Source organism: Sapajus apella, unplaced genomic scaffold (genome assembly GCF_009761245.1).
Source record: "Sapajus apella isolate SASKATOON/1434 unplaced genomic scaffold, GSC_monkey_1.0 scaffold65, whole genome shotgun sequence".
Classification (NCBI taxonomy): domain Eukaryota; kingdom Metazoa; phylum Chordata; class Mammalia; order Primates; family Cebidae; genus Sapajus; species Sapajus apella.
Window position 1 is genome coordinate 7,875,795 of NW_022437005.1, and position 26,839 is coordinate 7,902,633.

Consider the following 26,839-nt stretch of genomic DNA (forward strand, 5'->3'; position numbering starts at 1 on the left):
CTCTTTTGTTGTTGCAGGTTGCAGTGCAGGAGGGAATTAACTCAGGAATAGCCATGTCGAGAGGATTGTATCAACCAGCAGCAATTTTTATGGGCCGCCAAATGTCAGCCGTCTCAAGCATGGGAGATTGCAGTACAGAGCACAAATCTCCCCAACCCACAAAGAACTTTTCAATTCCTGACCTACATTCACACCAACAGACAGCCCAGAGCAGTAATGTGACAGACAGCTGTGTAGTACAAACTAGTAGTGACACACAGTGCTTAAATAAGTCTGACAACATAGATGGAAAGGCATCTCTTCAGACTGGTGAGAAAACGCCAGTCACAGCCAGTGTATTGTCTGAGGAGGAAAAAACTCATTGCTTGGAGATAGGAAGTAACACATGTCGTGGCAAGAGTAATTTATCTGAAGGCAAAAAGTCTGCTGAACTCAATTCCCCATTACAGGAAAGATTAAGTCCAGAGAACAGAACCACTGATTTAAAGTGTGACAGTTCCAGCAGATCAGGGGGATCAGAGGGAGAAATACTGACACGGGAACATATTGAAGTTGAGGAAGAAAGAGCCAGCCCACCAGTCTCTCCGATATCAGTTTCAGAATACCGTGGATCTGAAACTAAGTGGTCTCAAGAGAAGCATTCTGCTTGGGAAGGTGTTTCAGGTGGGACAGGAGGCTGAGTTTGGTTGCTGATTTTTCTGGGTGGTGGCGATTTTTACCTTTTCTGGGTGGTAGTGATCTTACGTAAGGACAAAATATACTCTCCAGTTATATCTCTTTGTCATAAAATATTGTCTTTGCCAACAAATTCCATTCTATTGAACTCTTAAATGCAAATGAATTTGCTGATTTTTAAACCCACTGATTTTTTAAAAAGCATTTGAACATATTTTTAAGCTTCTAAGTTCTGTAATTAATTGTGGGTTGCTCCTCCATGTTTATAACTGATGAATAATTCTGCTGTGTGTTCCCTTGCTTCCCCCTGAAGTCAGAGATTGGTAATCGATTAATGTCCCCACTTGCAGATCATCTTGCTCATGGGGACCCAGAGTCACAAAAGCCCTTCAGAAAAATGCAGGAAGAGAAGGAGGAGGAAAGTTGGAGCACCAGCAGTGACCTCACCGTTTCTATAAGTGAAGATGATCTGATTTTAAAGAGCCCGGAACCACAGCCAAATCCGGATGGCAAGGTGGAGGGAGAAGATGGAATAGAGGCGTTAAAATTAATCCACTCTGAGCAAGAAAGAGATGCCCTATCTACTGAAAAAAATAATTGTATTTTGCAAACCCTAAGCTCTCCTGATTCAGAAAAGGAATCTTCCACTAACGCACCAATAAGAAAGTAAGCCATTCAATTTTTTTTCCTACTGTTCTGTTTTTAATTGTAGACATTTTTAGAGACCATTCCACTGGGAATGTATTGTTGAGCACTCAGCCATGAATGTGTAAATTCCTTAAGTCTCATAACTAGTCTTTTAGGTAAGAACTAATTTTCTTTCTTTCTGTCCTTCCTTCTTTCCTTCCTCCCTCCTTTCCTTCTTTCTTTCTTTACCAAAATAGCTTTAAAAGTTTGAATATCATTGAATCCTGGTGATTGACAGCTTATATACACATAATCCCTGTTTAACTTGTAAGTCATTCCCCAACCCCCTACTCTCCAGCCTTTCAGAAAATAAATCTGTTTTGAAGTTTTGGTACCACAGAAAGTGACAGTTTAACTTACTAGGAATGCAGCGTCAGAGCCTGAGAACTTTATGCCTAATTAATTTGCTTAATCCTTATATTCCTTGCCATAGTATCATTTTTGTCATCTGATTAAATATGAGTTAATAAGTTCTTCTAGTTGTATATATTACAAGCTATCCTTTTTTGAATGTAAATAGGAAACATTGGAATCTCTAATGTTAAATGGGAACATCAGCTCTATACATTTTGAAAACTTATAATATCCGACTGATAAAAGCTCATATATGCTTTTGTGCTACTGCTCGGAGTTCTTGCACTATGGATGAAAGAACCAACATGGTTCCAGTCTTTGGGAAATTTGATTTATTGGGGAGGCGAGCCAAATGGATTTTTTTTTTTTTTTGAGACAGAGTTTCACTCATGTTACCCAGGCTGGAGTGCAATGGCGCGATCTCGGCTCACCGCAACCTCCGCCTCCCGGGTTCAGGCAATTCTCCTGCCTCAGCCTCCTGAGTAGCTGGGATTACAGGCATGCACCACCATGCCCAGCTAATTTTTTGTATTTTTAGTAGAGACGGGGTTTCACCATGTTGACCAGGATGGTCTCGATCTCTTGACCTCGTGATCCACCCGCCTCGGCCTCCCAAAGTGCTGGGATTACAGGCTTGAGCCACCGTGCCCAGCCTGGATTTTTTTAATAATAATACTTCTGTCATCAAAGAGGCGCCGGTAACACATATTACATCATCATGGACAAGTTAGTACTTTGGTAGGCTAACGCATAATATACTTACCCGGGACTCGGTCTTTTTCTGAGGTGAAAAAAAATTGAGTATGTGTATGGAATTCCTACTTAACATTTCTCTAAGAGTCAAGAATGTTCATTCTGTCTCCATTCGAATGACTTTTTTTTAATGATCTTGGAGGCATAAAGTCAAGCTCCTTGGAGTTTTGGCATATTGTTTCCCAATAGTTAATGGAAAATATGGGCATGTGGGGAATTTTGAATATTTCTCTTAATAAAATGTTCCCAAAATGAAAATGTCAGTCAGCAGTGGTTGTTTCTGTGTCTGTATTATCAAATTTAAGACTACTGATTTTCTAGGTAAGAATATTCTCTAGGAATAGGTTGAAGGTGGTTTTAAATGATGCTAGTTAACTTGCTGACATCACCACTGCATTTGAGGCCCCGCGTTTTCTTAATTTATTGTTTAGCTGAAGCTCTCCCCCTTTGCTCTGAGGGTTATTAGTCTAAGACCATAGCATCATATTTATAGTGCTAACACTATAACCCCAACAGTTTAGTATTTCAGTTTACTTCAGGGTCTGTTGGGGGCCTGGAGAAAAATCACTTGAATGAATTTAATTAGCAAAAATACATAAATGGGACAAAGAAGGACATATAGGAGCATGTGATCCAGAATGTAGAATGTGTGCAGCTCCTTGAAGGCTGTATAGGCTTTGAAGGAGGAGGAGGAGGAGCGAAAGAGCAAATAGGGTTGGAGGAAAACACAAGAAGGAATGCAGAGCAGAGAACACAGAGGGAATGGGGGGACAGAGCAAAGGACCCTGTGGGCAAGGAGGGCCTTTTGGAGTTAAGGTTCAAAATGCCACCTGGGTTGAGGTTAAGAAAGGCCTGGAATATCAGGTTGATGAATTTAGAGGTCACTTTCTATGCTTTGTAGAGCTGTTCAAGGTTATTTTAGGAGAAGGACAGTGTGATGAGGCTTGGTTTAGGAGGATTAACCTGACAGCATTAGTTTATTAGGATTAATTATCCGTGTGGTAGGCAGAAGTGTAGATGGCCCCGAGATTCCCATTCCCTGTTGTATGTGCCCTGCGTAATCCCCTTGCCTTGAGAGTCAGCAGGATTGGGAGTTTGATGGATTTTACCCCCATGATGAAGCTATGTCACATGACAAAGATGAAGGATATTGCAGATATAATAAAGGTCCCAAATCAGTTGGCTTTGAGCTAGTCAAATAAAGATTATCCCAATTGGACCTACCTAATCAGATGAGACTTTAAAAGAGACTGGGCCTTTACTGAAGTCAGTGGCATGATCTAAGCTCACTGCAACCTTTGCCTTCTGGGTACAAGCTATTCCCCTCCTTAGCCTCCCAAATAGCTAGGATTACAGATGCCCACCACTACACCTGGCCAGTTTTTGCATTTTGGGAAGAGACCAGGTTTTACCACGTTGGCCAGTCTGGTCTCAAACTCCTGACCTCAAGTGGTCTACCCCTCTTGACCTCCCAAAGTGCTGGGATTAGAGGTATGATCCGCTGCATCCAGCCTGAAGCCAGAGAGATGTAAAACAGCTAAGATACTCTCCTGTTTGCCTGAAGAAGCAAACTATCATCTTGTGGGAAAGATCACATGACAGGAAATGGCCTGCAGCCTCTAGGGCCTGAGGGCCTCAGTTCTGCAGCCCCAAGGAAATTGATTCTGTCAATAACCAGTGAGCTTGGAAGAGGTCCCTGAGCCTTAGATGAGACTGCATCTTCAGCAGACACCTTCATTTCAGCCTGGTGAAAACTTGAGCAGATGACCCCACTCACCCAGATCCAGACTCCTGTCTCATGGGAACTATTAAATAATAAATTTATGGGAATTTGTGATACAGCAATAAGAAAATTAATACAACTCAGTTGAAGAATTGGAAGCTAGGATTGTATGGATTGAAGTGTCTACCCATAATGACTGGAAACAAGCTAAATTGGACATGTTCAGGGTTCGTTGTGGGAACACATGGTAATAAGGTATCTGAGTGAGTGATCCAGCAGCCAAGGTAACCTGTGCTTCCCCTCACCTTGTATCCTCACCATCTGAGCAAGTGCGTTTTCATACTGTGGTAGCAGTGGTAGAACATTATAGACTGATAGGGACTTTAAAAGTGGGTGTGCCTATCCGCATTAATCAACAAACAGTTTCTCATGCTAGTGGGTTTTTTGTTTCACTATATATATATATTTTTTGAGATGGCGTTTTTGCTCTTGTCGTCCAGGCTGGAGTGCAATGGCATGATCTTGGCTCACTGCAATCTCCGCCTCCCGGGTTCAAGCTGTTCTCGTGCCTCAGTCTCCTAAGTAGCTGGGATTACAGAAGTATACCAGCACATCCAACTAATTTTGTATTTTTAATAGAGATGGGGTTTCACCATGTTGGCCAGGCTGGTCTCGAACTCCTAACCTCAGGAGATTTGCCCACCTCCAAAGTGCTGGGATTATAGGCATGAACCATGCGCCCGGCCTGCTTTGTTTTATATATCAATGCATAATGATATGTATCCACCTTTACAGTATCATTAAAAAATAGTTTATCTGCTTGAAAATCACCTGTGCTCCATCTACTCACCCCTCTTCCTTTAACCCCACTTGAACCCCTGGCAAGCACTGATCTTTTTAGTGTCTTGTCTTTTCCAGAATGTCAAGTAGTAGGAATTATGTAACAAGTAGTCTTATCAGATTGGCTTTTTTCACTAAGTCATGTATATTTAAGGTTCTTCCAAGTCTTTTTATGGCTTCATACTTTATTTTTAGCACTGAATAGTATTCCATTGTCTGGATGTACCGCAGTTTATCCATTCACCTACTGAGGAGTATCTTGGTGGCTTCTAGGTTTTGCCAATTATGAATAAAGCTGCCATAAATATCTCTGTGCAGGTTTTTGTGTGGACCTAAGTTTTTAACTCATTTGAGTAAATACCAAGGAGTGTCATTGCTGAATCATATGTAAGTCTATTTTTGGTTTGGGTTTGTTTTTTTATTTTTTATTTTTGTGGGTACATAGTAGGTATATATATGTATATTTATGGGGTACATGAAATATTTTTTACACATGGTAAATGGGGTATCCATCCCCTGAAGCCTTTATCCTTTGTGTTATAAACAATCCAATTATACTGTTTCAGTTATTTTTAAATGCACAATTATTATTTACTATAGTCATCCTGTTGTGCTGTCAAATACTAGATCTTATTCATTCTTTCTAACTTATCTTTTTATACTCATTAACCTTCCCCACCTCCCCTCACCCCAAACCCTACTACCCTTCCCAGCCTCAGGTAACTATCTTTTTTTCTACTCTTTCTCCATGAGTTCAATTGTTTTAAGTTTTAGCTCTCCCAAATATGAGAACATGCAAAGTTTGTCTTTCTGTGCCTGGCTTATATCACTTAACATAATGACCTCCAGTTCCATCTATGTTGTTGTAAATGATAGGATCTCATTCTTTTCTATGGCTAAATAGGTAAGTCTATGTTTAGCTTTGTAAGAAACTGCTGTGCCATTTTACATTATCACTAGAAATGAATGAGAGTTCTTGTTGCTCTATCTTGTCAGCATTTGGTATTGTCAGTTTTTAAAATTTTAGCCATTCTAAAAGGTGTTTAGTGGTATGCAATTGTTTTAATTTGTAGTTCCCCAATGACGTGCTGTGGAACATCTTTTCATATGCTTATTTGCCATCTGTATATATTCTTTAATGAGGTGGCTGTTCAGATCTCTCACCCATTTTTAATTCAATTATTTTCTTATTGTTGAGCTTTAATAGCTCTTTCTGTATTTTGGATACCAGTCCTTTATCAGGGGGATCGTGTGTCTTGCAGATATTGTCTCCCAGTCTATGGCTTGTCTTTTCCTTTGAATAGTGACTTTTACAGAGCCGAGGTTTTAAATTTTATTTTTTAAAATGTATTTTGTTTGTTTGTTTGAGACAGGGTCACACTCTGCTGTCCAGGCTGGAGTGCAGTGGTAGGATCAAGGCCCATTGCAGCCTCAACCTCCCCAAGCTCAGGTGATCTGCCACCTCAGCCTCCTGAGTAGCTGGGACCACAGGTGCATGCCACCATGCCTGGCTAATTTTTAAAAAATTTTTTGTAGAGATGTGGTTTCTCGATGTTGCCCAGGCTGGTCTTGATTTCCTGGGGTCAAGCAATCTGCCTGCCTTGGCTTTCCAAAGTGCTGGGATTACAGGCATGAGCTTGTATTACCACACCTGGCTTAAATTTTAACAAATATTTTTTAATGGATTGTGCTTTGGGTGTTGTATCTAAAGACTTATTACCAAACCCAAGGTCACCTAGATTTTCTCCTGTACTGTTATCTAGAGATTTTATAGTTTTACATTTTACATGTAGATTTACGATTCATTTTGACTTAATTTTTGTGCAAGATATAAAGTCATTGTCTAGATTCAAAAAAATATATATATTTTGCATGTGTATGTCCATTTTTCAAGTACCATTTCTTAAAAACTGCCTTTTTTCTATTGAATTTTCTTGGTTCTTTGTAAAAGATTAGTTGTCTATATTTGTGTACATCTGTTTTGGAGCTCACCATCCTGTTTCATTGGTCTGTTTGTCTATTCTTTCACTAGTACCACACCCTCCTGATTATTGCAGCTTTATTGTAAGCCTGGATGTCATATATATAGTTCCAGTCCTCTGACTTTAATTCAGTACAGTGTTGTCTCCTCTGGGTCTTTTGCCTTTACATATAAACTGTAGAACTAGTTTTTTTTTTTTGTTTTTTTTTTTTTTAATCAAAATAGTTATTGAAATTTTGATTTGGATTGTATTGAGTCCAGAAATCAAGTTAGGAAAGAACTGACATCTTAACAACATTGAACCTTGTTGTGCGTGAATATGGAACATCTCTCCACTTATTTATATCTTTTTTGACTTCTTTCATCAGAGTTCTGACCTTTTGTTGATGTGGCTCTTGCACATATATTGTTGATTTATCCTTAAGGTTTTTTGGTGCTAATGTAGTAAATAAAAGATACTGTGCTTCTGATTTTAAATTCCAGTTGTTTATTGCTGGCATATATGAAAGCAATTGACCTTATATCCTGCATCTTTGCTGTAATTGCTTATTGGTGCCAAGAGATTTCTGGTCAGTTTGGTATTTTCTGCATTTAAAAAGCATGTTATCTGCAAACAAAGGTTTATTCCTTCCCAATCTGTATTTTTTTTATTTCCTTTTCTTGTCTTATTGCCTTAGCTAGGACTAATTGCATTGACTAGGTGTGATCAGAGGGGACATTCTTGCCTTGTTCTTGATTTTATAGGGAAAGCATCTTGTTCCTCACCATTAAATATGATGTTAGCTGTATGTAGGCTTTTTGTAGATTTTCTTTATCAAGTTGAGGAAGTTCCCCTCTTCCCCTCTGTTTCTAGTTTGCTGAGAGTTTTATCATGAATGGATGTTGGCTTTTGTCAGGTGCTTTTTCTGCACTCAATGATAAGATCATGTGGTTTTTCTTCTTTAGCTTGTTGATGTGATGGATTATACTTACTGATTTCATATGTTGAATCAACCTTGTATACCTGGGATAAATCCCACTTGGTCACAGTATATAATTTTCTTACATGTTGTTAGATTCAATTTGCTAATGTTTTGTTATGGATTTTTGCCTCTATGTTTATGAGGGATTGTTCAATTATTTTCCTTTGTTGTAATATCTTTAATCTGGTTTTGGTGTCAGAATAATGCTCACTTTATAGAACGCGTTAGGAAGTATTCCCTCTGCTCCTATTGTTCTGGAAGAGAGTATAAAGAATTGGTATAATTTTTTTCTTAAATGTTTGATAGGATTCATCACTGAATTCATCTAGGTCTGGTTTTGGAAGGTTAAATATTGATTAAATTTCTCTAATAGATATAGGCCTATTCAGATTATCTGTTTCTCTTTGTGTGAGTTTTGGTAGATTGTGTCCTTCAAGGAATTGGTCAATTTTATCTAAGTCATCAAAATTTGGGCATAGAGTTGCTCATAGTATTCCTTTATTATCCTTTTAATATCCTTGGGATTAGTAACGATGATCATTGCTGGTATTTGTATCTTCTGATATTTCTCTTGTCTTTTTTCTTAGCTACTTTGGTGTTATGGACTGAATGTTTGTGTCTCTCCCCAACTCCCCAAATTCAGGTAATAAAAGTTAAATGAGGTCACACAGGTGAGATCCCATATAAGAAGGTGCTTGTGCTCTTGTAAGAAGAGAGACACCAGATCTCTTTCTTCCTTCGTGTGAGAGTACAGCAAGAAGGCTGCCATCTGCAGGCCTCAGCAGGAACTGAGCTGGCCGGCACCTTGACTTTGGACTGCCAGCCTCGAGGGCTATGAGATACAATTTAATTGTTAAGCCACCCGGTCTATGGTATTTTGTTTGGCCTGAAAGCAAACTTCCTATGACTACTCTTAAATTTGTTGGGGTGTGTTTTATGGCCCAAAATGTGTCCTGTCTTGGTGAATGTTCCAGGTGGGTTTAAGAAGAATGTGTATTTTGCTGTTATTGGATGAAATAGCCTATAAATTATCAGTTCGGTCTAGTTGATTAATAGTACTATTCAGTTGAGCTATATCCTTACTGCCTCCCTGCCTGCTGGATCTGTTAGTTACTGAGAGAAGTCTGTGCAAATCTCCAACTGTAGTAGTGACTGATTTACCTATTTCTCCTTACAGCTCTGCTAATTTTTTTCTAAGTATTTTGATGCTCCTTTGTTAGGCACATATATGTTAAGGATGTTAATGATATTCCTAGGTATTGATTTTTTGGTATTTATCCTGCTTGCTGTTCTCTGAGCTCCCTGGATCTGTAATTTGGGATTTGTCATTGATTTTGGGAATTTCTCAGCCATTATTACTTCAAATATTTCTTCTACTCCTTTTTCTTTCTTCCCCTTCTGGTATTCCCATTGCATATATTTACACCCTTTGAAATTGTCTTACAGTTCTTGAATATTCTGTTCCAGTTTTTAATTTTTTTCTTTCCACTTCGGTTTGGGAGGTTTGTATTGATGTATCTTCAAACTCTCTGATTCTTATCTTAACTATGTCTAGTCTGCTGGTGCCCACCACAGGCATTCTGTATTGAGTTTGATGTTTACTTTTGTTTTCAAAGTTTATACACCATGTAAATTAATTATTCTTTCTAAGCCCTTATACTAAATAATCAAACTACTCTCCCTTCCAATTAGAGTACCATAATTGAAAATACCATTCTATAATTCCATTTTGATTCAACGAAAATTTCCTGGACACCTGCTATGCCAAAAGCTCTAGTCTGTTTGTTGTGAGGTTGTAGCAGTTTAAAATAGAATGTGAATTCTTCAGTATCCTCTTGTCAAAAGATGGATCTCCATCCACTTCCTTTGAATCTGGGTGGACTTATGGCTGTTTAAACAGAATGGAACATGGTAAAATTGTTGCTATATGACTTCTTTTTGGTTGTTGTTGTTTTTTTTTGAAATGGAGTCTTGCTCTGTTGCCCAGGCTAGAGTGCAGTAGTGCTATCTCGGCTCACTGCAACTTCTGCCTCCTGGGTTCAAGCAATTCTTCTGCCTCAGCCTCCTAAGTAGCTGGGATTACGGGTGCATACCACCATGCCTGGCTAAATTTGTATTTTTACTAGAGGTGGGGTTTCACCATGTTGGCCAGGCTCGTTTCGAACTCCTGACCTCAGGTGATCCACCTGCCTTGGCCTCCCAAAGTGCTGGGATTACAGGTGTGAGCCACCAGGCCATGCCTATTGATATATGACTCTTGAGGTTGAGTTATATTTAAAAGGCCTTGCAATTTTTACCCTATTCGCTGGCACTCTCACTGTGGGAACCATGAGCCACCATATTGGAAGTCTGATCATTCTAGGGCTGCTATGAAATTATGTGTAGGTGCCCCAGTCCATAGTCCTTGCTGAGCCTTATCCTTCCAGTCTTCCCCACCAAGGTGCCAGGCATGTTGGTAAAGCCTTCTTGGACTCTCCAGACAAGTCCATCCACAGGCTAAATATTCTTGATAATATGTGAAACAGAAGAATCACCAGCCACTCCCTGCCTGCTTTCCTAATCCACAAAAGCATGAGATACAATGACTTGTTGGTTGTTTTAAGCTACTAAGTTTTGAGGTAGTTTGTTATGAATCTGTAGAAAATGTGTAAAGGGCTACATTCTTTTAACATTAAATCTGGAGCACCTGCTCTGTGCTGGACATTGTTCTTGCTCTTATGGTATTTATGATCATGCATGTGGAGGAGAGGAAGGAATTATATAAACCAGTAAACAATCTGTGTGAAAAGTATTATGACAAAGGGCCAGGCACGATGACTAACGTACTATCCTAGCATTTTAAGAAGCTGAGGCAGATGGATTGCTTGCGCTCAGGAGTTCAAGACCAGCCTGGGCAACATAGTGAAACCTCTTCTCTATAAAATATGCAAAAAAAAATTAGCCAGGTGTGGTGGTGCATGCTTGAGCTATTTGGGGAGGCCGAGGCAGGAGGATCAGTTAAACACGGGAGGTTCAGATTGCAGTGAGTCAAGATCGTGCCACTGCTCTCCAGCCTGGGTGACAAAGTGAGACCCTGTCTCAAAAAAAAAAAGTATTGTGATGAAGAATAAGCAGGTTAAGTAGATAGAGAAGGCATGGGTGCATTTTAATATAGGATACAAGATAGTGGAGAAAGGTCTCTGTGGTAAGATGGTAGTTGAGTAGGACCTGAAGTGAGAGAGTTGGTAAGCCACATTCAGTTGTGCCCATGCCTTCTCTATCCACTTAACCTGATCTATTCTAGTGCGATCTCAGCTCACAGCAACCTCTGCCTCCCGGGTTCAAGCAATTTTCCTGCCTCAGCCTCCTGAGTAGCTTGGCTTACAGGCACACACCACCACACTCGGCTAATTTTTTGTATTTTTAGTAGAGGCGGGGTTTCACTCTGTTGCACAGACTGGTCTCGAATCCTGACCTCGTGGCCTGCCTGCCTTGGCCTTCCCAAAGTGCGGGGATTACAGGCGTGAGCCACTGTGCTCAGCCTATGTGTTTGTTTCTTAGTTTGTGCTTCCTCTCTTCTCTGGGGGAGAGAGGAGAGCGGGATGGGATATGTCTTGAGAAAGAGCAGACTAGGCACAGGGAACCACAGTACAGAGGCCATGCAGTGGGAGCATACTGTTTCCTGGAACAGTAAAGTGGCTGGTGCACCTGAATTTGGACAGGTGATGGGGAGAAGGGAGAGACTGGAGTCAGAGAGTATCAGTGTGCTACATCGTGAAGGGTCAGTAGGCTGAAGGAAGGACTTTGGATTGAACCTCAAGAGGAATGAAGAATCACTCTGGCCACTTATGTTAAATAAACTGGGGGGAAGGATGGGAGCAGGGAGTGTTTGGAGAATATTGCAGAGATCCTGTAGAGAGGTGCTGTTGCTTTGGACTGTGGTGGCAGCAGTTGGGTGGTGAGAAGTGGTCAGATTCTGGATATATTTTTATATAAAAGAACCAGCTGAATTCTTTATGGATTGGGTGTGGGTTATGAGAAAGGGAGCAGAAGGATGACTCCAAGGTTTGGGGGCAGAGTGACTAGGAGAATAACCATTGAGTTATTTATTGAGATAAGGAACATGTAGGAGGCACAGACTTGAGGGAAAGAAAAGAAAGAAGTTCTGGGTATGTTACATTTGAGATGACTTTTTGACATTCACAGGGAGATGCTGAGTAGGCAGATGGATTTCATGAACCTGGAATTCGGAGAGAGGTCAGGGCTAGAGAAGTAAATTTGTAAATCATCAGGGTATAAATGCATTTTAAAGCCATGGGCCCTAAGAACAACACTAGGGAGTGAATATAAATAGGAAAGCGGCCCAGGGCATGACTCCACGGTTCAGGGTCGGGAAGATCAGAAGGAATCAGGAAAGGAGTCTTGAGAAGATGCTGCAGGGAAGAACAAGAACCAAGACGGGGTCTTGTGCTGCAGGTGGCAAGTAGAATGTTTCAGATAAGGTTTAGAAAGCTTAAATCACTTGCCCAAGCCACAGAGGTGCAGCTAGGGTCTAAACTAACAGTCTGATGCCAGAATACATGCTCTTATGTTCTGTTTGCTACCACCTAAATCACAACCCTTCAATATTGCTGACTCCATGCCAGGCACTGTTTTAACACCTTTATTTATAATAATTTAATCCTATTATCAGCATCATTTTACAGATGAAGAAACTGAGGCACGGGGAGTTATGTAACATATGGAAAGTCATAAAACAGCTGTGTGCCAAACTGGCCCTCTGTGTCCAGAATTCGTGTTCTTAACTGGTGCCCTATGCTGTCTCCCAGTAAATCTTTACTACCTAGATAGTAGGAGTATCATCAAGGATAATATTTTATAAGGTTAAATAGGAAGCCCAAGAAGCAAATTAGATTCTTTAATTAGAAAAAGAAAAGAAATTAAACAGTGGCAATTTGACCTTTTGCTCCGTCCATATTGATTTTTGTGCTTTCCAGCCTCAAATAGGCCGATGAAGTGCCATCTGCCTTTATTCAAGCTTGAACAAAGTACTTGCAAAGTTGCTTTGTTCTCTCTCCCCCTGGAGTGTGACTGAAAACAGAATGTAATGCTGCCTTTTAAACTAAGTCACATGAAAGCCTTGGTTTCTCAAGGTCATGAAAATGTGATCACATAGATTGAATCCCATCCAGTGATTTTAATTTAGCCCCTCTTCAAAGTTAAATGTAGAAAAGAAGTTATTGCATCTGAGAAAAATTTGTTGCTAAAAGTCATGTGCCTGGAATAATAGGTTTGTACTATGTTCTTTTAGAATTGACCCTAAATTCACTTTATGAGGAGCTGGAAGCATATTTAGAAATTCAGCTTTCCTGCAGATGTGGCGATGCCTTTAAATGTCTGTTCTCAGCTCTCTGTTTTCATCAGCACATTTGCTTGTTTTTCTTGAACATGACCTTTGCCCCTCAACACAGGTGGCCCCTGAGGCTTTTCTTGCCACCACACAGATTCTGGCCTTTGTTCCCAAAGTAAGGCTATGCATTATACTTCCGGAAAAATAACCCAGTTCCAGTAGGTGTGGCCATCAGAGTATTCCCTTTGTTTTCTACCTGTCACTTCATTCTTATCTTGCCTGTGCTTTTCCCGTTAGCTCATCTAGTTTGATCTGAAAAATATAAGACTTTCATTATCCTTGTTTTGGTTTAAATTTTTAAAAGTCCAAACCAGGTTTCTAAGAAGGGAATAGTCCTGAGACATGATCCTCAGCAAAATGGGCAATAATCATAATCACAGTCATTGTTACTTGATGTCTGTATAGGAGATATTAAAAGAAGTCTCCATAGGCCAACTTGAATGAACCCAGTTCCCCATCCTTTGCCAGCCATCTCACCATATAGGCTTCTAGCCTCAGTCAGAAGAACATGAGTGACAAGGAGCAAAGGCAGGGGTTAGATAGGAACTGAGAAGCACTTGTAAAGGTCACAGCTCAGGTCAGGGCACAGGTCACTAGAAGACTGAGACTTAATCCACGGACCATAAAGGCTTCCCCTCCCCCATACCTTGCCACCACATCAATAGGGATCCTGTATAGTAGCAGGAAACTATTATACAACTGAATGAACCACATGTCTCAGACCTTAGTTAAGAAGTCTCTAGGAGGCCAGGCATGGTGGCTTGCTCACGCCTGTAATCCCAAAGCTTTCGGAGGCCAAGGCAGGCCTATCGCTTGCAGTCAGGAGTTTGAGACCAGCCTGACCAATGTGGTGAAACCCAGTCTCTACCAAAAAATACAAAAATTAGCTGGTCATGGTGGTGCTTCTGTAGTCCCAGCTACTCAGGAGGCTGAAGTAGGAGGATCACTTGAACCCAGGAGGCAGAGGTTGCAGTGAGCCAAGATGGTGCCACTGTACTCCAGCCTGGGCAACAGAGTAAGACCGTGTCCAAAAAAGAAAGTAGGCCGGGCATGGTGGCTCATGCCTATAATCTCAGCACTTTGGGAGACCAAAACGAGTGGATCACCTGAGGTCAGGAATTTGAGACCAGCCTGGCCCACAGGGCAAAACCCCGTCTCTACTAAAAATACAAAAATTAGCTGGCCGTGGTGGCAGGTGCCTGTAATTCCAGCTACTTGAGAGGCTGAGGCACAAGAATCCCTTGAACCCAGGAGGCAGAGGTTGCAGTGAGCCAAGATCGCACCACTGCACCCTCTCCTGGGTGACAGAGTGGGACTTTTCTCAAAAACGCAAATAAATAAGTCTTCAGGGAAACCTGAAGAAGACAAAAACAAGGACACCCAAGGAAATGTTAGCCTCTGATACCTACATTTGTAGCTACAACAAACAATAAACACAGCCCAACTTCTAGCCAGATGAACATGAAACCTCACCCTGAAGGCCTGTTTACATAGTCACCCTAAAGGAGTATTTACCTAGTATGTCATGCCTGGCTTTCAACAAAAAATTACAAGGCACACTAAAAGGCAAAAAAAAAAAAAAAAAATGCAGTTTGAATAGACAGAGCAAACATCAGAGCTAGACTCAGATATGGCAGATGTTGGATTTGTCAGACTAGGAATTTAAAATAACTGATTAATATGCTAGGGAGCTAGGGCTCTAAAGGAAAAAGGACAATGTGTAGGAAAGGATGGATAATGTAAACAGAAAGATGGAAATTATAATGAAGAATAAAGTAATGCTAGAATTAAAAAACTGTAACAGAAATGAAGAATGCCTTTGATGGGCTTACCAGTAGATTGGACTTGGTAGAGAATGATATGTAGCTCATTTCACTTATTATGATGTCTTCAGAATTCATCCATTTTAGGACATGTCTCAAAATTTCATTCCTTTTTAAGGCAGAATAGTATTTCATTGTATGTATTTGTTCTTTGTCCATTCATCCATTGATGAACATTTTGGTTGTTTCTAAATCTTCACTATTTGAATAGTGCTATGATGAACATTGAAGTGTTCCTCTTTAAGGATACCTCTTTGAGATCCTGATTTCAATTCTTTTGGATAAATACCCAAAATTGAGTATTTTGGCATTTGGTATTTGGATAAATACCCAAAATTGAGTATTTTGGTATCAAATGGTAGTTCTACTTTTAATTTTTTGAGGAATCTCCATACTGTTTTCTATAGCATCTGCATGATTTTACATTCCCACCAACAGTGTACTAGAGTTCCAGTTTTCTCCACATATTTGCTAACACTTGTTATCTTTTGTTCTTTTTGATAATAGCCATCCTAACAGATATGAACTGATATTTTTCTGTGGTTTTGATTTGCATTTCCCTGATGATTAGTGATGAGCATCTTTTCATATACCTGTTGCCCATCTGTATATTTTAGGGAGACATTGGAGAAATGTTTACTTAAGTCTTTAGCCCATATTTTAGTCTGTTAATAGTTTCCTTTGCTGTGCAGAAACTTTTTAGTTTGATGTAGTGCCACTTGTCTAGACATTTTTGCTTTATTGCCTGTGCTTTTGGTGTCATATCGATGAAATCTTTGCCAGTGTTATGAAGCTTTTTCCCTATGTCTTTTTCTAGGAGTTTTAAAGCATCAGGTCTCACATTTAAATCCTTAATTCATTTTGAGTTGATTTTTGTGTGTGGTATAAGAGTCCAATTTCATTCTTTTGCATATGGATTTCCAGTTTCTCCCAGCACCATATGTTAAAAGACTGTCCTTTCCTCATTATATATGCTCGATACTCTTGTCAACGATCAGTTGACTGCATTTGCATGGATTGATTTGTGGCCTCTCTATTCTGAATGTTCCATTGATCTATATGTCTCTCATTATGCTAATACATACTGTTTTGATTATTGTAGCTTTGTAATAGATTTTGAAATCAGGAATGTGATGCCTCTAACTTTTTCTTCTTTCTCAAGATTGTCCTGACTATTCATGGTCTTTTGTGATTCCATGTGAATTTTAGTCTTGGTTTTCTATTTCTTAAAAAAAAAATTCAATTGAGATTTTGATGGAGATTTCATAGAATCTGAAGGTTGCTTTGTACTATGGACATTTTAACAATATTAAATCTTCTAATCCATGAACATGGATTTTTTTTTTTTCTATTTGCTTGTGTCTTCTTTAATTTCTATCATCAGTGTTTTGTAGTTTTTAGCATGGAAGTCTTTGACCTCCTTAAGTTTACTCCTAAGTATTTTATATTTTATCCTTATTGGTGCTATTGTAAATGGGGTTATTTTTTGAATTTCATATTCAGACAGTTTGTTGTTAGTGTATAGAAACACAACTGATTTTTGTATGTTGATTTTGTATCCTACGACTTTACTGAATTCATTTATTAATTCTAACAGTGTGCAGCATGTGTGTGTGTATGTGATCTTTAGAGTTTTCTGTATATCATGGCATCTGAGCAGAGGCCTGGAGATAAGCCAGCATGCCCATATCTGGGAACTGTTGTTATTCCAGCTGAAGGAGTGGCTCACATGCCAGCAAATAGCAGCACTGCAGGCCCAGGGGATGCAGTGAGGGTCTGCAGAGTGTCTTTTCCTCATCTCTCCAGTCCCCACACAAGAGCAGCCACCTCTTCTTGCCTCTTGCTGCCTTAGCTACACCAAAGGCAAGGGTTCTGTTTTTAACTCAGATTTTTTAAAAGGGCAAAGAGGAGACATGTTAGGGGCAGGACGCACATTTGTCTTTTAAAAATACCTCCTTAAATTCTTTTCAGTGAAACATAAATTCGAATTACTGAAAAGCTATCTATCAGAGTTCTTTTTTTTTTTTTGCTTTTGATACAGGGTCTCACTCTGTCACCCATGCTAGAATGCAGTGGCATAATCTTGGCTCACTGCAGCCTCTGCCTCCCAGGTTCAAGTGATTCTCATGCCTCAGCTTCCCTTGTAGCTGGGATCACAGGCATGCGCCACCACACCTGGCTAATGTTTGTATTTTTAGTAGAGACATGGCTTTACCATGTTGCCCAGGCTGGTCTTGAACTTCTGGCCTCAAGTGATCCACCCACCTTGGCCTCCCAAAGTGCTGGGATTACAGGTGTGAGCCACTGCACCTGGCTTCAGAGTTCTTTTTTAAAACTTAGTTTTCTGGCATTGTTGAACATGCAGCTGTTAATTATCTTGATATATCAGGATGCTGTTGGCTGCCAATAACAGGAACACTGTCTCAAACGCATGTGCTTAAACAAGAAATACATTTGTTACGTCTCATTTCTGGAAGTCCAGAAGTAGAACAGGCCATGGAGTTGCTTGGTACTGCCCTTCACTTTTGTTGTCAAAGACCCAGATCCTTTCCATTTCCCTGCTCTGACATCCTCAGTGTTGACCTCTTACTATGGCCAGGAGCAAAGTGACAGCAGCAGTGCTATCATGGACTGAATGTTTGTGTCCCTCTAAAATTCATTATGTTAAAACTGTAACCCTCAGTGTGATGATATTTGGAGAAGGGACCTTTGGGAGGTAATCTGGGTTAGATGAGGTCAGGATGGTAGGGCCGTCATAGTAGAATTAAATGCTCTTATAAGAAGAGATACAAGGGCACGCTCTCTCTCCCCTACCATCTGAGGACACAGTGAGGAGTGAGAAGGTGGGTAGGTACCAAGGACCCCATCTAGACACTACAGCCTAATAGCTTCCAAAGACAGGAAGAGACACTCTCTTCTTGGGTCTCTGTTAGAAGCAAGGAAAGCATTCAGTATGCTTTCCTTGCATCTCGTTGACCAAAATTTGTTCAGAGACCCATTCCTAAGTTAGTTACTGGCAAGAGTTACTATATTTGGCCTAGACTAAGGAAGCCTTTTCTGTAAAAGACCAAATAGTAAGGCTGGGCGTGGTGGCTCACACCTGTAATCCTAACACTTTGGGTAGCCAAGGTGGGTGGATTGTCTGACCTCAGGAGTTCGAGACCAACCTGGGCAACACGGCAAAACCCCGTCTCTACTAAAAATACCAATAATTAGCTGGGTGTGTTTGTGCGCACCTGTAATTCCAGCTACTCAGAAGGCTGAGGCATGAGAGTCAGTTGATCCTGGGGGGTGGAGGTTGCAGTGAGCTGAGATTGTGCCACTGCACTCCAGCCTGGGCAACAGAGCAAGATGGTCTCCAAAATAATAATAATAATAATAAATATTTTAGACTTCTTTTCTCCTCCTTTTCCCTCTCTCTGTCTTCTCTTTCAGTGTATGCTTAAGAGCTATACAACATCAGGCTGTGACTGGATTTGGTCACCCTGGCTGGATTTGGTCACACCTGGTTAGTCAGTAGACTGACTAATCACAGTCTACTCCTGAATCAGGCAAGAGGTATTGCCCCATGAGTTATACAAGAGAGAAGTTGATTACTGAACAAAATGGGGTTCCACAAAAAGGAAGAAGGGAGGTGGACATTGAGTAGGCAACCACAGCATTGCTAAATTTGGTCCAAAGGAAGGTTAGTAGATGTAGGAAACAGCCAAAGGGACTGAGTCTAGAGACAGAACTCTACCCCAGCAAGGTGTTTGACCTGTGTCTGGTGGGTTAAAATGGGAATGCCACAGGCAGGTTGTCTGGGATGAATAGATAGCTTTTATAATCAGAAAAAAAATTAAAACCATCTTTCAGAAATGTTCTAAAATTCATTTGTGTGATGGCTGCACAACTCTTGAGTATACTAATAAAAACTATTAAAGTGTTAGTGAATTAGTGAATTTTATGATCAGTGAATCATGTCTCGGTAGAGCAGTTAAAAATAAATTTGAATTCCAAAGCTTTAAAAGCATGTACCACAGCTCTGTAGAGGCAAGGGCACCTTTGGCTGTGGGGCTAGCTTCACGGCTTTCATGGATGGCCTTGGAAATCTTCCCATAATGGGGATGTTTTAATGACCATTTCTTTTTACATATGTGCTAAATATTCTTCAGGCCATGCAAAACATTTTGTATTTTGTAATCAAAGAATTAGCATGCTTACAATGAAAATAAAACTGATCCAGAAATAGTAAATTACAGGATTTATTTTCGGTCCTTTCACCTCTTTTTAAAGTGTATTTTCTCTTTGTATGCACTGGGACTCTTTCATTACACATGTCAATGCAGTCCAGTGGAAGACAGTCTTCAGGCTGGCTTTGCCCAAGCCTCAGATGGTACCAGTGGACTCAGGATTTTTTTCAACCTGAAAAAAACAGAACCTCTGTTCTGTGAAGGGGTTAAGTTTGGGATCCATAGAGTTATCAAAGAGAGAATGTTATTCATTTCATAAAGGATGTCTGCCACCATTACAAATGATGCTTGGCTATTAAAAATGGGTGATGGGTTCAGGCAATTTAAGGACGTAGGGAAAAATGTGTGATGGGTTCTCTCTTTAAGGTGGAGGGAAATATGTATTATAAATTCTCCCAGGCCTTCCAGCTCTCCAATTAAGAAACTTTTTAAAAAAGTCACATGGGAGGGGGTTAGTTCTGAAAATTAAAATGAAGCAGAATGATGAGGTCTGTTCAGAGGCCAAAGTGGGGAAAAGGCAAGGGTTTTGCTTGTGCAGCCGGTGCTACAATGAAGAGGACATTAGTGCAGACAGACGGTACCCTACCAAATGTAGCCCACCATTCAAGCTGTCAGCTTCATCACACTGTTTCCAGGTAAAGAGAAGGAGCCCTTGTTTCCTGGGTAAAGAGAAGGAGCGTTGTTTGCTGACCCCTGGTCCACAGCCTGCTGTGGTCGCCTTGCTCTGCTGGCCTTTGTGTCACTGTCCCCTCCTTCCCTCCTTTTTGGCATTGTGTTCCCTTCAAGTGGCCCCCTGGAAGGGACCACCCAGGGGGCTGCACAATGGAGACTGAGGTAGCCACCAAAACACAGGTTTTGTAAGACAGCCCTTTAAAAGAAAAATACCATTTAACTATGTATGTGTTTGTCCTTTCTACAACTGTTTTGTGTGGCAAACAAAACCCTGTATACAAACTTCACTGTGGCTTCACATACAGCTGTTCCAGCCATCGGGTGTCAGCCTTGAGATAGTCGCTTCCAGTTTATTTTCCCAGGACACTAATTCTTGATGTGGTTTCTAGTTACATGCTTAGATTTATGGCCAAGAAATGTGATGTCAAAACAAGCAAATTACACTGGCTTTATTAAACTTTTTTTTATCAATAGCCCTGAGTTGACGGCTGGGTATTGCTCTTGGGTGAAATTTGCCTGTAATGCTACTTAACAAAAGCTGGCAGCCCGGAATTCAGTTCTCAATAGCCATTTACACCTCTGTAAAAGGATTAGCGCTAGCCAATTGTTACACTGTTTAAATCTTAATTTGCATCCTTATGGAGGTAAAGCTTCTACAGACCTCTCTGGTTCCCAGTTGGATTTATGTACCTGTGGATGGGAGACTCACTAGAGATTTCTCTTATTGATGAGGGGGCTAAATTGCTTCGGGATAACCTGTATGTCACAAATACTGAATTAGCCTCTCAGGTTCCAACTGGCAGGCAATAGCCTGCTTTGGTTCATTAATAATATTTTGTAGCAGTTGTGGTCTTTGAGTGTTTGGTACCTGGATGCATTATTCTACATCTGTTTCAAGTAAAAATTTTCATGGGTCTTAGGAGGATTCTATATATATATATATATATATATATATATATAAAATTGCATTTTAGGTTTGGGGGTAAATGTGAAGAACTTGCAGAATTGTTGCATAGGTACATACATGGCAATGTGGTTTGCTGCCTTTCTCCCCATCACCTATATCTGGCATTTCTCTCCATGTTATCCCTCCCCAACTCCCCACCCCGTGCTGCCCCTCCCCTAGTTCCCCTCCACAGACCTCAGTGTTTGATGTTCCCCTCCCCGTGTCCATGTGTTAGGAGAATTCTAAATGTCGTTGATTGTAAGCAACAAATTTCTTTGGGAATTACATGCAAAAACCAAAACCAGAACGTGATAGTTTTGAAAGTAATCTTTTTCTATCCAGACCATATATTTTTAAAGATCAAAGCCTGTTTATGTTTAGAATTGCCCTGTCAATAAACAATAGATGAATTTGTCTTTTCATAGCGTAAGCTGGAACTGCACACCAATTTCAGATTGCCCAGCCTAGGCCTGAGTGAGTTCTAATTGTAAGACGGAGTGGTGGCGGGGGGGCGGTGGAGGGGGAGAGTGGACAGGGAAGGAAACTAGCAGGTCAGGAGCTAGGCAGGAAGAGATGGTATTAAACTGCATTAAATGGATGAAAATTGATGGAGTTTGGAATGCTTGGTTGGAATGAAGACAAAGCTTGGGGCATTTTAATTACCACCTTATCACCAGTTCCACTATTTTTCCCTCATAAAGCATTTGTTCATTTATTAAACAAATAGTTAATAAGTATCCATCTCAGGCATGGTGTTAGCCACTGAATTTAGTGATATTGCATGTGGAGTAAAGAGAATTGTTTTGGTTGCTGAGAGTGGTCAGGATGGTAAACATAATTTAAACAGACTTTGCAGCCTGCAAGTTTTCCATGTAATAGGCAGAAGGAAAGTATATACAACTGTTTATAAATGAATATTGCCCTTTTAAGAAACATTAAAGAAATTGAATGCATTGGGTGGAAGGGTTTTTGGGGTACTCCCCAGGAAAGGTTGTTTTGAGCCTAGGGGGAAAGCATGGTGGCCAGGCATTCCTGGAGAGGTGAGCCACGGCAAAGGCTTTGGCATTCCAAGAAAACAACCACAACTAAATTATTTTTTGCATTTTAACTTTGGAAAATTTTGAGGCAGTGACTGGATGTTTGTTGATCCTCACAGAGGCTAAAGAAATCATCATGGTTTAAAAATTAAAATATGAAATAAGGAAGCCTGTTCCTTTTGCTTTAATGTGTCTTTGTACACATGCTAAAAAAGAACAGAGGGTGAGGAAGCATCCAAGAGGGAACTTACCTTCGTTGATTTGTACCTGAAAAGAATTTTAGTATATGAGGTTAAACAACAAATTTGTTTTGTTTTTTGTGGGAAGGAGATGGGGGTTGTTTAAAAGAAAAAAAAAAAGCAGCCCCAGACTGCTACCAGTAAAAGGAGTTTAGTGAGAGAAGGCATTAAAAGCAGCCCGGAGCTCCCTTATGGAGAATGTTTTAGTTTATTCCACTCACAAACCCTCTTTGTTGGGAACTGTCCAACTCCAGCTCCTGCTGGCAGGGAGGAGTACACTGGAATTGAAAGAAAGGAAACCAGGGCTTCAAGGAACAGGACCAGGACGGAAGGTAGGGCCAATCCCGTGAGAAGATGGTAGTTGAGTTTCCTAGCCAGTTTTTTCACATCACTGGAAAACAATCGGAATTGAATAACAAAGCTTGGCTGCCTTGCCTCTTCCCACCTTTCTGAATACAGGTATCCCTGAATTACATGTTCATCACTTAGGGAACACATAAGCTTCCCTGAAAAATCAACTGATGCAAGGCAAATTAATAGGAGAAAAGACTTGTGACATTTATTTTGACATGCACAGCACAGGGGAATCACAGGAGAATGATTACCCAATAACCCATTGGGGCATGGATACTTTTTTACCCTTCTTCATAGAGGAGGGGAGTTGTTGAAAGGTGGCAATTTGGGGGATAGTAAATGATTTTTAGGGGAAAATGAATGGACTTGAAGAACAAACAGTGGCCTGGGACAAAGTCTGTTGGCCCTGCAGAGTAGACAGTGGTTTGTGACAAAACCTGTCCAGGTGTGTTGACAGACTTAGTCTTTCTTCCTGCAGTGTAAGTTAAGAGAATGAAAATTCAGAGAAGGGACCAGAGGTGATTGTTTTCTTCTTCCAGCAGGTCCAGACTTTAGGCATGTAAGGGAACTTCGGAGAACAATTGCATCCTGTGCTTTAGGAGAGACAGAGAATTGAGAGACAGGAAGGTGAGGAAGATCAGAGAGACCTTGCATCGCTGCTGCAGCCCAGCATTTCAAAGTGCTGTATTTTGGGATATCAGCTTCTGAGCCCCAATGTTGGTAAACTTGTTACTATTTATGATCAGGGATTACCACACCATTTTGAGATTGCTGTTCCTTGGAGAAAATAAAATCCGCAAATCAAGCCTGTCGTGCCACAACTGAAACACAGTTAACTCACCAAAAAGATAACAATGGCAGGAATATGTAAAAGTTATCTGGTAGGGTTAAGGAAAAGTTTATTTTCTGCAGCCCTCATACAGGGTCATTTTTCCAAGACGTAATTCTCAGTTTGCAGTTCTGAGCGTAGCACCTTTTCTCTCTTACTCACTTTAAAAAACTCTGTGCCTTGGGCCGGGCATGGTGGCTCACGCCTATAATCCCAGCACTTTGGGAGGCCGAGGCGGGTGGATCACAAAGTCAAGAGATCGAGACCATCCTGGTCAAAATGGTGAAACCCCGTCTCTACTAAAAATACAAAATATCAGCTGGGCATGGTGGCGCATGCCTGTAATCCCAGCTACTCAGGAGACTGAGGCAGAAGAATTGCCTGAACCCAGGAGGCAGAGGTTGCAGTGAGCCAAGATCGCGCCATTGCACTCCAGCCTGGGTAACAAGAGCAAAACTCCATCTCCAAAAAAAAAAAAAAAAAAAAATCTGTGCCTTAATTTCAGTGTTCACAGTAGCCTGGAGTGGAGTTGTCTCCCAAATTCTGTGTGACTAAAAATGAAGCTAGAACACAATTATTTTTAATTTGGCCAAATTTTTAAAAATTTATTATATGCTTTAACTGTGTTGGATAAGATCTACATCTTTAAAGTGCCACTTGTGCATCCCAAGGTTACTTGTCATTCAGCAGTTTCTCTACCTGCCAGACCTCACAGAGAGCAAGGTGATGGGAGGGCTAGTGTGTTGGTGCCAGAGACTGGACACGAGTTCCTCAGGCCAGTGCCCTTCTAGCTGGAATGATTTTGGCAGGAATGCACATAGAAAAAGGAATTGAGGTCTTGAGTTCTAAAACAGTTACAGGGTTCTTATAACACATAGTGTTTACTGTTTAACTCCATACAGTGTTTGAATTCTTTAGTTGAGTTCTTTTCAGCAAAAGAACTGATGATATTTTATAAACTAAAGTCTGGTATCTGGGAAGAGCACTGTTAGAAATCCTCAGCATAAGCCAGCTCATCTTTTAGCCAGACAAAGTTCTGAGTTAGAGTAGATCATAAGCTCTGTGCATAGTACTTGTGGCCAGCTGATTGATCACCCAATACCAAGGGGGAAAGCCCTGGACTGGTGTAACAACAACATTACAAAAAGTACTGTCGGCCCAGTGCAGTGGCTTATGTCCGTAATCCCAGCACTTTGGAAGGCTGAGGAGAGAGGATCACCTGAGCTTAGGAGTTTAAGACCAGCCTGGGCAACATAGCGAGACCCCATCTCGTTTTTATAAAATATATGTATACTGTAAAGATGAGTGTGTCATGTGAATTTCTTTCATCTGGGTTTAAGTTTCGGCTTGTCATTAGACACGTAGTATCATTAAGTTATATGCTCAGCATTGTGCTGAGTGCTGTGAGAAATGCGAAGTCAAATAAAAATTCAGAAATACAGTTGCTATTCTCACCAGGCTTTTGCTCTTGTTGAGAAGACTCGACAGGCATGACTCAACTATGGAATAGCACAAGGTAAGAAGGTCAGATATTGTCTCTTTTGTGCTAAAGAATTCAGGGGTAAGAAAGATTCCTATGAGTAAGGTAGTCAGGGAAGCTTCTAGTGGGCTGTGAGATGAGCTAGTCTAAGTAAGTCTGACACTTCGATTGATCAGATCGGCAAAGAACACAGGTTATCTAGCATTTGTCCTGGCAGGACAATCAAGCATTACTGAGCACTGACGTGCCACGGCATGGTGGTAGTGAGGGGACGTTGCAGGAGGGCAGATGCAGGTAATAAGTAGGTGCATTCTGTGGGAGAATTTGAAAACAATAATAAGACCACTAAAGTCAGCCTGCCTTCTGTTGTCGGTGCTGGCGGACGATGCAGTGGGGGCAGGTTCCCTCCATGGGAGGGTGTATTTTATCTCTGCCATCCTAGTGACCGGTGAAGGACTGTTTCTTTCTCCCTTGCCTCACCTACTTACTGTTCTTCGTCTGCCATCTATAGCACAAGGTCAGTCCCCTGAATGGTCTCTGGGCCTCGGGTCTCTCCTCACCAACTCCCTGCTTGCAGGGCTGCCAGGCTAACCGTCTGAAAAACACTGCTTTCGAGCCAGCGATGGCTCAGAAATCTGCAAGCTTATTACTATATTCTTTCCAATGTTTCATATTGAATTTAATTCTCCATTACTATCCTATCACCAGCAGCAACCCCCACCCAGCCAAACCTGTCTCCCTTGCTGGTCCCCACACCTCCTTACCCTGCCATTTCCCATCACTTTTGCCTGTGTCTCTCCTTAGTTTCAAACATCATCTCCTCTTCTCCCTGAAAACCTGCCTGTCTCAGGTTCCTCCTCCTTAGTGCCCCGGGACTCCAGTGATCTCTCTCTGTCTTTACTGCTTGATAATTCCTGATTGGTGGCCTGCTCTTTACCTCTCACCATTGATTACATGTTCTCTTTCACTGCCCTAAAATCGGCTCACCATTGATGGGACCTCTGAAGGGCAGGTGTTATTCTGGGAATTGAGTGATAACAAGATAAAGGCTTCCAGGAAGAATTAGGATCCAAATTTTGCCTAGGCAATAAGAGGTATTCATAGGTACAATAAGTCAGGTAGGCCTGAAGTCTGGAAGCTTTGGGGTAGCAGAATGGAGGAGTGAAGGACCCAACTCAGGGTCTGATCTATAAGAACTAAGAATCCAGGCTTAGAGTTTAGACAGAAGCTTGGGACTTGGCAAGGAGCTGGAGCACCAACAGTGTGGGTAAGAGTCAAGAATAGCACCTGAATCCTGTGTGCCTGTTACTGTTTCCTTCCCAGTGTAAAGATACACTTCAGCCTGAGTCTGCAGTTGTCACTCACCCTGCAATAGATGGACCACGTCTCCTTCATCCTTATCGCATCAGGCACATGGCCATCAGCTAGGTCCAGTAACCACCAACTGTAGTACTATTTACAGATTAGTACTTTGCAAATAACATATTGCTTTATAAGTTGCTTTGTAACCTAATCTTCATTTTCTTTTTGGGGTATGTGCTGAATATTCCCAACTACAAATGTGAACAGCTTTAAAATAGAAACGCTGTTTTGTCTTTAATGTCTTCTCATGTAGCTTTTTAGAATCATGTATCCCCCAAAATAGACATTTTTTTAAAGATAGTAACTAACCAATCTGTTTGAAGGCTACTATGATGCAATGACAGACCTAACCTAAAACAGTGACCAAACTGTTAAGACTTCTATCACTTACCCAGCAGACTGGATATAGCTAATTGAGGGTAAATCCTTCTTTCCATACTTTCCTATTCTTATTAAGAATAAAGAAAATTTTACAATAGGATCTGAATGAAAAATTGATAG

General features: G+C 40.9%; 1 protein-coding gene across 6 annotated transcripts in view; it reads left to right on the forward strand.

The window, feature by feature from the left end:
• Positions 1–26,839, forward strand: part of KIZ (kizuna centrosomal protein) — a 112,544-nt gene that overhangs the window by 36,208 nt on the left and 49,497 nt on the right. For all 6 annotated transcript variants that reach the window (XM_032248133.1, XM_032248134.1, XM_032248131.1 and 3 more), the window contains 2 exons: positions 18–663; positions 1,026–1,341. In XM_032248133.1, the coding sequence (XP_032104024.1) occupies positions 18–663; positions 1,026–1,341 (962 nt within the window). The remainder of the gene's footprint in view (positions 1–17; positions 664–1,025; positions 1,342–26,839) is intronic.